Source organism: Juglans regia, chromosome 12 (genome assembly GCF_001411555.2).
Source record: "Juglans regia cultivar Chandler chromosome 12, Walnut 2.0, whole genome shotgun sequence".
In the NCBI taxonomy this organism is placed as follows: domain Eukaryota; kingdom Viridiplantae; phylum Streptophyta; class Magnoliopsida; order Fagales; family Juglandaceae; genus Juglans; species Juglans regia.
This window is the reverse complement of record NC_049912.1, coordinates 29773855-29787246: the sequence shown is the minus strand read 5'-3', so window position 1 is coordinate 29787246 and position 13392 is coordinate 29773855. Positions and strand designations below refer to the sequence as shown.

At 36.2% G+C, this 13392-nt stretch overlaps 2 protein-coding genes across 2 annotated transcripts; one reads left to right on the top strand and one right to left on the bottom strand.

Moving 5' to 3' along the window:
* Window positions 1–308: 308 nt before the first annotated feature.
* LOC109003022 (spliceosome-associated protein 130 A) lies at window positions 309–6994 on the top strand. The gene is made up of 4 exons (XM_018980973.2): window positions 309–3480; window positions 3749–4240; window positions 5331–5486; window positions 6565–6994. Exons 1-3 carry the CDS (start codon window positions 469–471, stop codon window positions 5466–5468), a joined length of 3642 nt encoding a protein of 1213 aa, XP_018836518.1. The 5' UTR covers window positions 309–468; the 3' UTR covers window positions 5469–5486; window positions 6565–6994.
* A 2349-nt stretch (window positions 6995–9343) lies between these two features.
* LOC109003020 (caffeoylshikimate esterase-like) lies at window positions 9344–12595 on the bottom strand. Its single transcript, XM_018980971.2, has 8 exons — window positions 12374–12595; window positions 12224–12265; window positions 11981–12107; window positions 11686–11832; window positions 11243–11373; window positions 10190–10327; window positions 9961–10059; window positions 9344–9890 (listed from the first exon to the last, which is right to left on the bottom strand). The coding sequence occupies exons 1-8, from the start codon at window positions 12374–12376 to the stop codon at window positions 9594–9596; spliced, it is 984 nt and encodes a 327-aa protein (XP_018836516.1). The 5' UTR covers window positions 12377–12595; the 3' UTR covers window positions 9344–9593.
* Window positions 12596–13392: the final 797 nt, after the last annotated feature.

Sequence of the window (13392 nt, the reverse complement as noted above, 5' to 3'; positions counted from 1 at the left end):
CAAAGAAAAGAAATCGTAAGATTGGAAATAAGATTGGAAATTGATTATGTGAATTGTTTGTGATTGTGTAGTGAAATCTAATAAATTTATTGTGTTTTTATATACATGTCATCGAGTGAAAAAGAGGGCTTCTATTCTCAGTTTTACAGCCTAACCGCCCCGCAGCGCGTCTCACAAACGAAACATTAGTGTGCGCGACTTGACTTGGAAGTTGGGAAATTTAACAAAATTACCCAACACATTGAAGCATCACCAGTAGACAAGCTAGCGCACCACGTGTACTGGAACCGATCGGCTAGGTCAAATTGGGTTTAACGCATCACACTAGTTCAGTCCCTCGCACGCTTTTCGTCTTCTCTTCCGCAGATCCCCCAAATACTACCCCCCTCCACCTAATGACCCTCTAAAACCCTAACCCTCCATTTCCCCTTCATTTCGTAAACCGAACACCACTCTAATTCCTGAGCCATGTACCTTTACAGCCTCACTCTCCAGCGAGCCACCGGCATAGTCTGCGCCATCAACGGAAGCTTCTCCGGCGGCAAGACCCAAGAGATCGTTGTCGCCCGCGGCAAGCTCCTCGAGCTTCTTCGGCCCGACGACAGCGGTAAGATCCAAACCCTTCTCTCCGTTGAAATTTTCGGCGTCATTAGGTCTTTAGCTCAGTTTAGGCTTACTGGGTCTCAGAAAGACTATATTGTTGTCGGGTCCGATTCCGGTCGTATAGTTATCCTCGAGTACAACAAGGAGAAGAATGTTTTCGACAAAATTCACCAAGAAACTTTCGGGAAATCTGGCTGTCGTAGAATAGTTCCGGGCCAGTACTTGGCCACTGATCCGAAGGGTAGGGCGGTGATGATTGGGGCTTGTGAGAAGCAGAAGCTTGTTTATGTGTTGAATAGGGATACGGCAGCGAGGCTGACCATTTCCTCTCCATTGGAGGCGCATAAATCGCATACGATAGTGTATTCAATCTGTGGAGTTGATTGTGGGTTCGATAACCCAATATTTGCTGCCATAGAGTTGGATTACTCGGAGGCAGACCAGGATTCAACTGGGCAGGCAGCAAGTGAGGCCCAGAAGAATTTGACTTTTTATGAGCTTGACTTAGGGCTTAACCACGTATCTAGGAAGTGGTCGGAGCCAGTTGATAATGGTGCAAACTTACTTGTTACTGTTCCCGGAGGAGGGGATGGGCCGAGTGGTGTGTTGGTTTGTGCGGAAAATTTTGTGATATATAAAAATCAGGGACACCAGGATCTTAGGGCTGTGATTCCTAGACGAGCAGATCTGCCTGCTGAGCGAGGGGTTCTTATAGTTTCAGCAGCAGTGCATAAGCAGAAAGCGATGTTCTTCTTTCTGTTGCAAACGGAGTATGGGGATATTTTTAAGGTTACTCTGGACCATGACAATGACCGTGTTACAGAGTTGAAGATTAAGTACTTTGATACAATTCCGGTTTCTTCCTCCATGTGTGTTCTGAAGTCAGGGCACTTGTTCGCTGCTTCAGAATTTGGGAATCATGCTTTCTATCAGTTCCAAGGGATAGGTGATGATGCTGATGTGGAGTCTTCATCGGCTACATTGATGGAAACAGAAGAAGGTTTCCAGCCAGTGTTTTTCCAGCCTAGACAACTTAAGAACCTTCTCAGGATTGACCAAGTGGAGAGCCTAATGCCAATAATGGACATGAAAGTGGTTAATCTCTTTGAAGAAGAAACACCCCAAATATTTACCCTTTGTGGGCGGGGCCCTCGTTCGTCTCTTAGAATGTTAAGGCCCGGTTTAGCTATTAGTGAAATGGCTGTGTCAGAGCTTCCTGGTGTGCCAAGTGCAGTTTGGACTGTGAAAAAGAATGTTAATGATGAGTTTGATGCATACATTGTGGTGTCATTCTCAAATGCAACTCTCGTTCTTTCCATTGGTGAGACAGTTGAAGAAGTTAGTGATAGTGGGTTTCTTGATACCACCCCCTCACTTTCTGTTTCTTTGATTGGTGATGATTCTCTCATGCAAGTTCATCCCAATGGCATTAGGCATATTAGGGAGGATGGGCGTATCAATGAGTGGAGGACTCCTGGAAAGAGGACAATTGCTAAGGTTGGCTCTAACAGACTTCAAGTGGTCATTGCACTTAGTGGTGGTGAAATTGTGTATTTTGAGGTGGATATTACTGGCCAATTGATTGAAGTGGATAAGCATGAAATGTCAGGTGATGTGGCTTGTTTGGACATTGCCCCTGTACCTGAAGGAAGGCAAAGATCTCGTTTCCTTGCGGTTGGTTCATATGACAACACAATTCGTATCTTATCATTGGACCCTGAAGATGGTATGCAGATTCTGAGTGTGCAAAGTGTTTCTTCGGCTCCAGAATCTCTCCTTTTTCTTGAAGTCCAGGCATCAATAGGTGGGGAGGATGGTGCTGATCATCCCGCCAGCCTTTTTCTTAATTCTGGTTTACAGAATGGAGTTCTGTTCAGAACAGTTGTAGATATGGTGACTGGTCAGCTTTCTGATTCCCGGTCTCGTTTCTTGGGACTGAGAGCCCCAAAGCTCTTTTCTATTATAGTACGAGGCAAGCGTGCCATGCTTTGCTTGTCAAGTCGACCTTGGCTTGGTTATATTCACCAAGGACATTTTCTTTTAACACCTTTATCATACGAGACTCTTGAATATGCAGCATCATTTGCCTCTGACCAATGTGCAGAAGGTGTAGTTGCTGTTGCTGGTGAAGCTTTGAGGGTTTTTACCATTGAGAGACTGGGAGAAACATTTAATGAAACTGTAATTCCCCTAAGGTACACACCAAGAAAGTTTGTACTTCACCCCAAGCGAAAATTGCTGGTAATTATTGAGAGTGATCAAGGAGCATTCACAGCTGAAGAGCGAGAAGCTGCGAAAAAGGAGTGCTTTGAGGCTGTTGGAACTGGTGAAAATGAAAATGGTAATATGGAGCAGATGGAGAACGGTGGTGATGAGGACAAAGATGATCCCCTCTCGGATGAACACTATGGCTATCCCAAGGCAGAATCAGACAGGTGGGTTTCTAGCATTAGAGTTCTTGACCCAAAGACAGCTACTACAACTTGTCTGCTGGAGCTTCAGGACAACGAAGCTGCGTTCAGCATATGCACAGTGAATTTCCACGATAAAGAATATGGAACTCTTTTAGCCGTTGGCACAGCAAAGGGACTACAGTTTTGGCCCAAAAGAAGTTTAGCTGCTGGTTTTATTCATATTTATAGGTTTTTAGAGGACGGAAGGTCACTTGAACTATTGCACAAGACACAAGTAGAAGGTGTTCCTACTGCTTTGTGCCAGTTTCAAGGACGACTACTTGCAGGTATTGGAAATGTTCTCAGATTATATGATTTGGGCAAAAGACGATTGCTTAGAAAATGTGAGAACAAACTGTTCCCCAACAGTATTGTCTCCATTCACACTTATCGTGATCGGATATATGTTGGCGACATTCAAGAGGTATAATTGTTTTTCCTATTTTGTTCCTAGTTTGATTTGATATATGCTGGAGACATTCAAGAGGAACTCTTTAGCTTTTGCTTGATCAGATATCCATATATGTTGTCAAAATTTAGTTTTGGGTTAGAGGTGATGGGTTTATTTGCTTGGGTGTATACTGGGTGTGTAAAAGTGGCTTGTGCTCAGTGAATTTTATATTTCCCATCATACTTACCCTTTTTTTCTTCATTATTCCATAGCTAACTATCTTCTTGGTGTGCTCTTGCAGTCATTCCATTACTGTAAGTACAGACGAGATGAGAATCAACTGTATGTATTTGCTGATGATAGTGTTCCAAGATGGCTCACTGCATCATACCATATAGATTTTGACACCATGGCAGGTGCAGACAAGTTTGGGAACATTTATTTTGTGCGGTTACCGCAGGATGTGTCGGATGAGATAGAAGAAGATCCTACTGGTGGGAAAATAAAATGGGAGCAGGGGAAGCTGAATGGAGCTCCCAACAAGGTAGAGGAGATAGTGCAGTTTCACATTGGTGATGTGGTCACCTGCTTGCAGAAGGCATCTCTAATTCCAGGTGGGGGAGAGTGCCTCATATATGGCACTGTGATGGGGAGCTTGGGAGCATTGCTAGCATTCACCTCTCGCGATGATGTTGACTTCTTTTCTCACTTGGAGATGTATATGAGGCAGGAACATCCGCCTTTGTGTGGAAGAGATCACATGGCTTATAGATCTGCTTATTTTCCTGTTAAGGTAATCAGTTATTATTCTTTCTTTTGTGTTACTTGTTGCCCATCTATTCATTCATAATGGATAATCAGATTTTATGGTTTTTACATTCTTCAATGACCCTTGTACCTCGTAAGGGTATCAATATGTATCTTTCTTTAGATTACTTATCAAAAAATGTATCTTTCTTTAGATTAGGTTTTTGAGATTCAAGGCTCCATACTCTGGTTTCAATTTTCTTAAGACTGGTGGATTTTATCTTATTTCTTGTCTTCTTTTATCAGAGTTTCTGGAATTTAACTTTTGGCTGGTCTTATGCTTTGTGGTAGTCTGGATCATCGGTTTGCTGTTTCTTGTGTAGACCAAATGTTGTTGGTATTATGAAAGGTTTGATTTATGTGAAAAGATATTTGCAACTGTGAATTGTGCAACCGTTGCGTAATCGCTTTGAAAAATTGGAATAAAATATGGGACCCACATGAAAAAAATTAATTTTTTAATAGTGGACCCCACTCTTTTTCAAAGCGATTATGTGACGTTTATGCACTTCACGGTTGTATATAGAATTACTCTTGATTTATTATGTCCTGAAATGCTGAAAACTATCTTGTGTACATGGATTGCACGTTTTGCATTTTTTAATCAATTTTTATTGCTTACCAAAAAGAGAAAAGTTGACGATTATGATGGCAATATTTCATCCATAAGAGTGCCTTTTTGGAATAGAGTCTAGTGGTGATGTCTTTCTCATCTTTGTTCCTCTCAATTAGTATGTGTAGAACATAGATGCATGAATACCTACATACAATAAATTTCTTTTCTGCATCCAATGTATTGTTGTTAGCATTATTGTTGTTACTGCAGTTTGAAGTGTGATTTTTTTTTTTATATCTCATAATAAATATTTTTTTTTGATAATTAATAAGAGAATTTTATTACCAAGTAAATAGGGTATCTCATAATATATAATTAAAAGGTTTATTGTGCATTTTGAGTCAATGTGGCGATCGTGTTCTAGCTTGCTTCCTTCCATGATTATTTTGGTTCCATTAATTACTGCCTTAACTTTTTCACTATGAAATAGTTCTGGAAATGCTGAGTTATTATTTTGTAGGATGTGATCGATGGGGATCTATGTGAGCAGTTCCCAACTCTGCCTCTGGATTTGCAAAGGAAAATTGCCGATGAATTAGATAGAACTCCTGGGGAGATACTGAAGAAACTTGAAGAAGTTCGAAATAAGATCATTTGAGGAAAAATCAACTTAAAGGTGCCTTTTTTCATTCTATCTATCTAGTTATTATTATTATTATAATTATTATTATTACTACTATCATTATTTTTTTTGTTTCCTTTTCTAGATTTTTGGTTCATCAATACCCTTACATGTAGGAGGAGCACATTAGCATGTACGGTTATTTCGTAATGTTCATGTGACTGCTTAACATGCATGGGCACACAGCTGAAAATGTTGTTCACTTGACATGTTAGGTATATTCTGAGGTTTTAGATTTAGGGTATGTTTGGATATCTAGAGTATATCAAAATTTTGTGAATAGTAGTTAAATGGTTTGAGTGAAGATGTTTTATTGGATTTTGGGAAATGTGAGAGAAAAAGTTGAATAAAAATATTTTTTAATATAAGTATTGTATTTGAGTTTATGAAAGAGAATAGATAAAGTTAAAAAATTGTTTGAATTTATTTTTTAATATAATTTTTGTTTTCACTTATGTAAAATTCGTATTGGTTTTTGTGTTTGAGTAATAATTATTATGCAATGATTAGATGAAAAAGTTGAAAATTTGAAATTAAAAAGTATTTTGTGTTTGAGTGATGTTTGAGAATGAAGTTATGAGAAATTTTGGGAATTTTGAGAATTCTCATGTTTGCCAAACATGCCTATTCTGCTTAAGGCAGCACGCCTGGGTTTTCTCGGCGTTCACACCTAGGAAAGAAGGTATTAAAATCCTGAAAGAAGCCTTTAGAGCTCCTGGTGAAAGCACTGAAAGGTTCACTCTGATTATAATTGGCAGATTACGTGAGTTTATATAGGCAGGTGGGATGGCTTCTCTGACAAAATTTGGACTACTGGTGTGAATAGGAATTACATAAATTAAGTTTACCAAACAAACTCTAGACCAATAATGGAGAAATGTAAATAATAATAATAGTAATTATAAGTAAATATATAAATAAATAACATTTAATAACAGCAACAACAGAACTAGATTCAGAATAAGGTGTTTCTTTTCTCAACTGGGTTCGTGAACAGAAAATATCTTCCCCATAATTTATCTGTATTTCTTGGTCATTGTTCTGATCTACGTGGAATTTTCCCATTAAACAGGTGAGGGATATCGGTGGTTAGTGCTCTATGTGGGGCACCCTGATGCCTGTTCTTGCACTGATGAGATCATGCGCGGCGCAAAAGAAATATCCTTTGTGACTCTAGATGATACAGTGGCCCAGTCATTAATGTTGGGACAAGTTAGCTAGTTGGGATAATTGGAAAAAGAAGTACGCAATACCCACATTCCCAGACTGCTTTTTTTTGTTGTAATTAGTCATTTGACCTTGATGCAATCTCTTAATGGAATTAATTATGTTTATTGACTGCTCTATGTGCTTGTATATCTCTATCTGGTGTGTGCGTGTGGACAATGCCTACACGGTTACTAGATTTGGTGTCAACTTATGTTACTTGTCTGGGTTGTTAAAATCTCAACGTTACAGGATTATGTTATGTGATATAATTGCACGATTTGTTTGGTATAGAATTTGAACAATGAGAAACTGCTGCCGGTAGAAATGATCAAGAGCAACAAGTATGCTTGTAGGCTTGTAGCAGCCAAGTTGGGATTTCCATTGCTCTAGTGGATCTTATTAAACTGTTTTGGATTTAATCCTCCATGATTAAGCAGAAGGAAACTCATTCCAGGGTGTTTGGGTCCATCAATATATATTTTTGGAGCAGTGATACTCTTTTACAACTTTTTTACAACTACCTTTTTAGGTGAGTGGTATTTTTGTGTAATAATGATACTTTTATCACCCTTAAAAATATCCTCTTATCACTTATCAAAAAAATATATCATCTTATCTAAAGCAGAATTGTACGAAATGGTTGTATTTATATTATTACTCTTTTTTGTGGTTATAATTTCGGATTTGGGGCTCGAGGTATTTAGTTTGAAAGAGGCGTTCAATTGTTTCTAGGCAGGCAATCTATAAAAGTTGCGGAGTGAAAAAAATGCATTAGAAATTTAGAAGCCCCACTTCCAACCGGGAAATAGAAAAGAAAATTGGAAAAAAAAGAGTCAACAATAAGAAATGTTTTAGCAGTCTTACAAAAAATAAATTTAATGTTGTGGTATGATAGATTGTAAAATTATTTTTATTATAAAGTAGATTTAATGTATCATATGAAATTATATCAATTTATAATTTTATTTTTGTTAGATTTCTTTGTAGCTGTAGCATTAACAATGTGCGAACTTTGATGCATTTGTGATACTCTTTCAATGTCGGATGGCTCTTACCGTCTTACGTTAATAATTGTAGCTCGATACATGTCAAGTTTTATAAAAGCAACAATTTTCCTATCCTTGTTTTTTGTGTTCTTTTGTGAGATGCTTTTCCTTTGTTCTATTATTTTTTTTTTGAATAATTCTTATTGTAGTTCCCATACGGGGGATTACATTGCAAACTTAAGCCTTGTTTGTTTTTCAAAAACATCTCATCTCATCTCATCTCATCTCACCTCATCATTACAACTTTCTCAAATCCTCACACAAAATAAAATAAACAATTCAACTTTTTCAAATTCCAAAACAACAATAATATTAAAAAATATATTCTAACAATATTTTATTCAACTTTTTAACTTTAATCTCAACTCATCTCATCTCATCTCATCTCTGAAAACAAACGAGCCCTTAATAAAATGCAGTGTTTTGAGAGAAATTGAAAACCCCCCCCCCCCAAGCGCCCCCCGAAGCTACCCATCCCTCCCTTTCTGAGTTCTGAAGTCCCCTCCTCAGTCGTCGTCCCAAGTTCGTTTCCACCAATCTCACTATCGTTGCTGCTATCCCCTCGAGAAACGATGTGAACAAGTGTAAGTGGAATGTGAAGGAGAAGTTGAAGTATTTTCTCACAGCACCCTTGTCTTCTCTATTTTTTTTCATTTGCTGTTTTGCTTCCCTATGCCTCTAATTTACTATTCTGCTTCCTTTTTTTTTTTTTATCACCTGAGATCAATTATTTTGATGCAAGATGATATATGTTTGGTGTTTTGATTCTAACAAAATAAAATAATTGATTTGATCAAGAGCTTTAAGACAAGTGCTGAGATTTGAAAGCAAGAAATGTACAGAAGATGCTACCCCAGATTTTACGCATATTTTCAATTTATATATATTTCATATTTTACGCATATATTTTTAGTGTGCAAAAAATGTATAGAAGATGCTAGATTTTATGTACCCATATCAGATGATGATGAAATTTTATGAATTAATGGCCATTGAATATGATTTGAGCTAGATGTTAATCGGTAGGATTTGAGCACAAGTTTGCGAGAAATGATAATGAGAGTGAAGAGCTATAAACAAAATCCTTACCTGTGGAGGAGGCCGGCGAGGTTGTCCCGTCAATGTTGGAGGAGCTTGGTGGAGGAGGTCGTTGATGGTGGAGGATGGAGTCAATGGGCATAGAGAGGGGAAAAAAATTTCAGAAGCCGTGAATGAAACTGTTCTTCTAGGTTTAGTTTTGAATCGAGGTCAAGGTCAATTTAGTCAATTTAATACTTCACACGTGCGGACTGCAAAGGAGTTCCATTTCTGGGATTGTACGTAGCACGATCCATTTTTTCTCCCAAATAGCGATACTTTACTACTCTTTTATTTTTTGTTGGGTCTCTCTTATTCGTTAAATATGTAAGACCTCGTTTGCATTTAAAATCCACCTCAACTCAACTCATCTCATTTTATCATTACAAATTTTTTAAATTTTCACACAAAATATAATAAACAATTCAACTTTTTCAAATTTCAAAATAATTTTTCTAAATTTCCACACAAAATAGAATAAATAATTCAACTTTTATTTTACTATTCACAAACTATCTTAATCCATCTCAACTCATCTCTGAATTGAAACCATTTTATCGAATTTCAAATCAATTTTTTTCAGCCAAAAATTAAAATAGCTCTACTTTTAAGTGCATAGCTTAATACACAAGAGTCGTGAAAAAGCATTTAAGAAAATTACTAGGAAATAAAATGAATCTCCTGGTTGTTTACTTCACACGCATTGCCTGTAGGCATTTGCTAGCTAATATTTCTGAACCTTATATATACCGGCCCCATGAAACAACAATCATTTGCAATTTTCTGCGTTTTGTTCAGTCATTGAGAAACCGTCGTTTTCATGCTTCTGCTCCCACTCCAACCTTGGATTTCCTACGATGGATTTCCTCTCCAACCAATCTATGATGTCCGAAAACACACGGTCCGAGTTCTCTGGTGGCTCTCCGTAGAGCAGACCATGCCACATTCCTGGATACAACTTGAAGGTTTTGTCGTGGCTGGAGGCCACATCATAAAGCAGTTTGCTTACCGATTTGTCGGTCACTCTGTCCTCATCCCCATGGAGGACTATAAATGGTAATGAAACCTACTCGAAGACAATAAAAATTAGAATTATATTCAGTGTGTAAACATGCTATAAGAGTCATTACACATACCTCTTGAAGTCTCTGCTCAAGCTCGGAACTGACCCTCAAAAGTTCATAGCCGGTTTTCAATCGAGGCCGACCTTTATAGCAATATGGGTTGTCTCTAATCTGTTATTATTTACGTAATATGTTATCATTAGCACTCGGTACGTAGTAATTCCCAATCGCCGGTACTGTTGAAAGCTTATTAAACAAGAAAAAAAAAAGAGAGTAAATTGAAGGGGGAAGATATATATACCTGTTGTCTTGTCTCGGGTACTTTAAAGGCGACATCGATTATATCTTGGGTTGGGATTAATTTCCACGTTGGAATTACGTTGCAAAGCTTTGTCAAAATGGATGTCACCACTGGATGTGGCCTCATTTCATCTGCTATCTGTCAAAAATTTGAAGTTGAAAACAAATTCAAACAATTTTACAGTAGATCTGGATTTACAACATGCCCAGATCTCAATTTGTGGAAAAATTCGTTCGCCTTAATGTTTTCAATCGCATCCATGCATTAAGGCATTGTTTAGAAATAAGAAGCCTCTCAATTTATCTTATCTTATCTCGTATCATCTAATTTTTTTAAATTTTTAAATAAAATATAATAAATAATTTAAATTTTTTTAAATTTTAACACAAAAATGATATTAAAAAATAATATTTTAAAATAATATTACTCATCATCTTAATTCTTATTATTTTTTTATTATTTTATGATGTGATATTAGATGATTATAGATTACTTATTATATTTTATTTATAAATATATCATTTAATGTTATATTATAGAATAATGAGAAGTTGATGAAAATTAAGATAATGAATAAATTTTTTATTTTCGATAATTTATGAAAAAAATAGACAGAAGATTTCAATTCTAGTCAAGAGATAGATCCAAACGGAAAAAATATGCTAGAACTCCTCGGGAATGACAGTCTTTTTGTCCTTTGTCAGCTAGCCGATTGTATATTTGTTTTGACCGTACGCCATGCATAATATTAGGAGTAGGACCCATCAATCAAAAGGGATTCGGCAAATTTTCTATTTTATAAACTATCAACGGTCACATGTCAGGAAAATAGCTAGACAAAGATCAATATCTACGGTAGAACAACTCATTCTAAACTGGAAAGAAAAAAATAAATAATAACAGAGTACATTTAAGATCCATTGGCCTACAACTTCTTTCGGCTTATATCTTAACTTATCAAATTCAATCAATTTATATTTTAAACTATTTTTCAAAGATTTTAAATTATTTATCAATGTGAATTAACCATTGCCTTAAGAACATAGTACGTACCTTACACATAGGTGCAACCAAGACTGCACCATCCCAGTAGTCTGGCTTCTTCGTATGTAATAGTAGAATCAATGCCCCTCCCATGGATTCTCCCAACAAATATCTCATCTTCCCCTTGTTCTCTTTTCTTTCTGAGTATCACCCACCAACCGTAGATCAGTTAAAAGATCAAAAATTCGAGAATTTTAAAGCATGCTAAATCAGAGATGCATATTGAACTTTGAGAATAAAAAAATTCATCTCATCAGTCATTATTCATCATTTTATATTTTATATTCTATGAAAATACATATATATCCTATAAAAAATACTCACTCATCCTATAAAAAGTTATAGATATAAGATATGTAGCAAAACTATTAAGGATTTACAATACTGGTGATAGAGAGAGGAGCAAGTCTTTTTCTTTTACGTGCAGAGAAAGAGAGAGAGTAAAATCTGACCACATATGCTTGTGAAATGATCAGAGCAGTCATCCGCGACAACGTCGAAGCTGTTAACGTAGCCCGCCAATCCTTCTGATTTCCCGTGGCCTTCATAGTCTATCCCGTAAACTGCAAAGCCAGCGTTCACAAGCCGGGTCGCGGTACCTAATTCAATCACAACCCGTTTATATCTTAGCATAGATTTATCGATTTTTCTTCTTCATTTTGTTGTTTGATTTGTAAGTATATATATTTGGGTCTCAAAATTATATAAATGGGGAATGAAGCGGATCATGAGCAAATTAATACTGACTCTTCATGGTGATGCTGCACTCCATGGCATAACCGTGGCAAATGAAAATCAAGGCTTTAGGTTCTTGATTCACTGGAAGCCATCTGCATGTGAAAAGCTTCAATCCGCGTGGATTGATTATGTACTCCTGCAAAAATTGTTTGGAGATTGAGAAACGAAATTATATTTAATCACAACATATTCCAAATACATTCAGAAATTCCAAGAAAAAAATGAGGGAAAAAAAAAAAAAACAGGGTTAACCTCTTCATATCTAACATCCCCTGTTTGACGCTCCGCCTGTGCCTGCAAACCATGTTTAAGGAACAGATCAAGGGAAAGTGCATCAGTATCAGGAGGAGGCATTGAAATGGGTGCAAGAGAGAAATAGTACTGTATGAGAGAGGGACAGACCATGAAGAAATGAACAGAACGGACTTCAGAAGCTCGAGCGAATGAGAATTAGCAAAAGATCAAACTTTTGAATTACGTACGTGAGACAGACTATAAAATAGAGATTGAAAAGTTCTGAATATATAGCAAATAAAGAAAGAAAGATGAACAAAAGAACTGAATGGATGGGTTTTTATAATCGGAAAAAGGAAACGAGGAGCTAGCGGAGCTGTGAGGATAAGCTTTACGCGTTCAACCCTATTAATTATCTACGACCCAAAATAGACCCATGGGAGTACATATCCTTTCTCTCCGACGACGTCGGAGTACTATTGAGTATTATGACCAATATTTAATTTACTTGTCTTTTTAATTGGAAGCTAATTAATAAAAGATATGACAGAAATCCGTAACTTAAATATACTAAAAAGATTAATGCCAGAAAAAAATTTCTAATAGATAAATTTTATACAAGCTTTCTTTTATAAAAAATTAGATAATAATTTTTTTTACACTTTTTTAAAACGGAGTATTCCACTTTTTTATAAAAGTATATATGTGATTTGTCTATTTTAAACTCGTACAGATCATTTTTTATATTAAAATACATAGATACATATAATAATGGGGCCAGTTTCTAATAGATAAGTTTCATACAAACTATCTTTTATAAAAAATTAGATAATAGTTCTTTTTACACTTTTTTAAAGCAGAGTACTCTATTTTTTTACAAAAATATATATGTGGCTTGTCTATTTTAAACTCGTACAGATAATTTCTTATATTAAAATACATAGATATATATATATATATAATAATGGGGCCAAATAATTTGTTAATTATCCATATAGGTATCTGTCGATTTGGCTTGCTACATATGATAACGTCTGATCACCCTTTCCGAATTGCAACTTAATTGGCTTATAAGTTAAGTTGACTCTTTCATTTATCGTAATATTATTTGTTTTTCTTGGTATGCATGCATTGAAGTACCTCAACTTAATTATAACCTTGTAAAAGTATTATTTATGCTATATATA

Coding starts and splice junctions, on each gene's coding strand:
- LOC109003020 (XM_018980971.2), bottom strand. Junction 11,374..11,685: donor TCATTTCACAAGCATATGTG/GTCAGATTTTAC, acceptor GGTGATACTCAG/AAAGAAAAGAGAACAAGGGG. Junction 10,328..11,242: donor TGGTTGCACCTATGTGTAAG/GTACGTACTATG, acceptor AATTTTTGACAG/ATAGCAGATGAAATGAGGCC.
- LOC109003022 (XM_018980973.2), top strand. CDS start 469: ATGTACCTTTACAGCCTCACTCTCCAGCGAGCCACCGGCATAGTCTGC. Junction 3,481..3,748: donor ATGTTGGCGACATTCAAGAG/GTATAATTGTTT, acceptor GTGCTCTTGCAG/TCATTCCATTACTGTAAGTA. Junction 4,241..5,330: donor CTGCTTATTTTCCTGTTAAG/GTAATCAGTTAT, acceptor ATTATTTTGTAG/GATGTGATCGATGGGGATCT.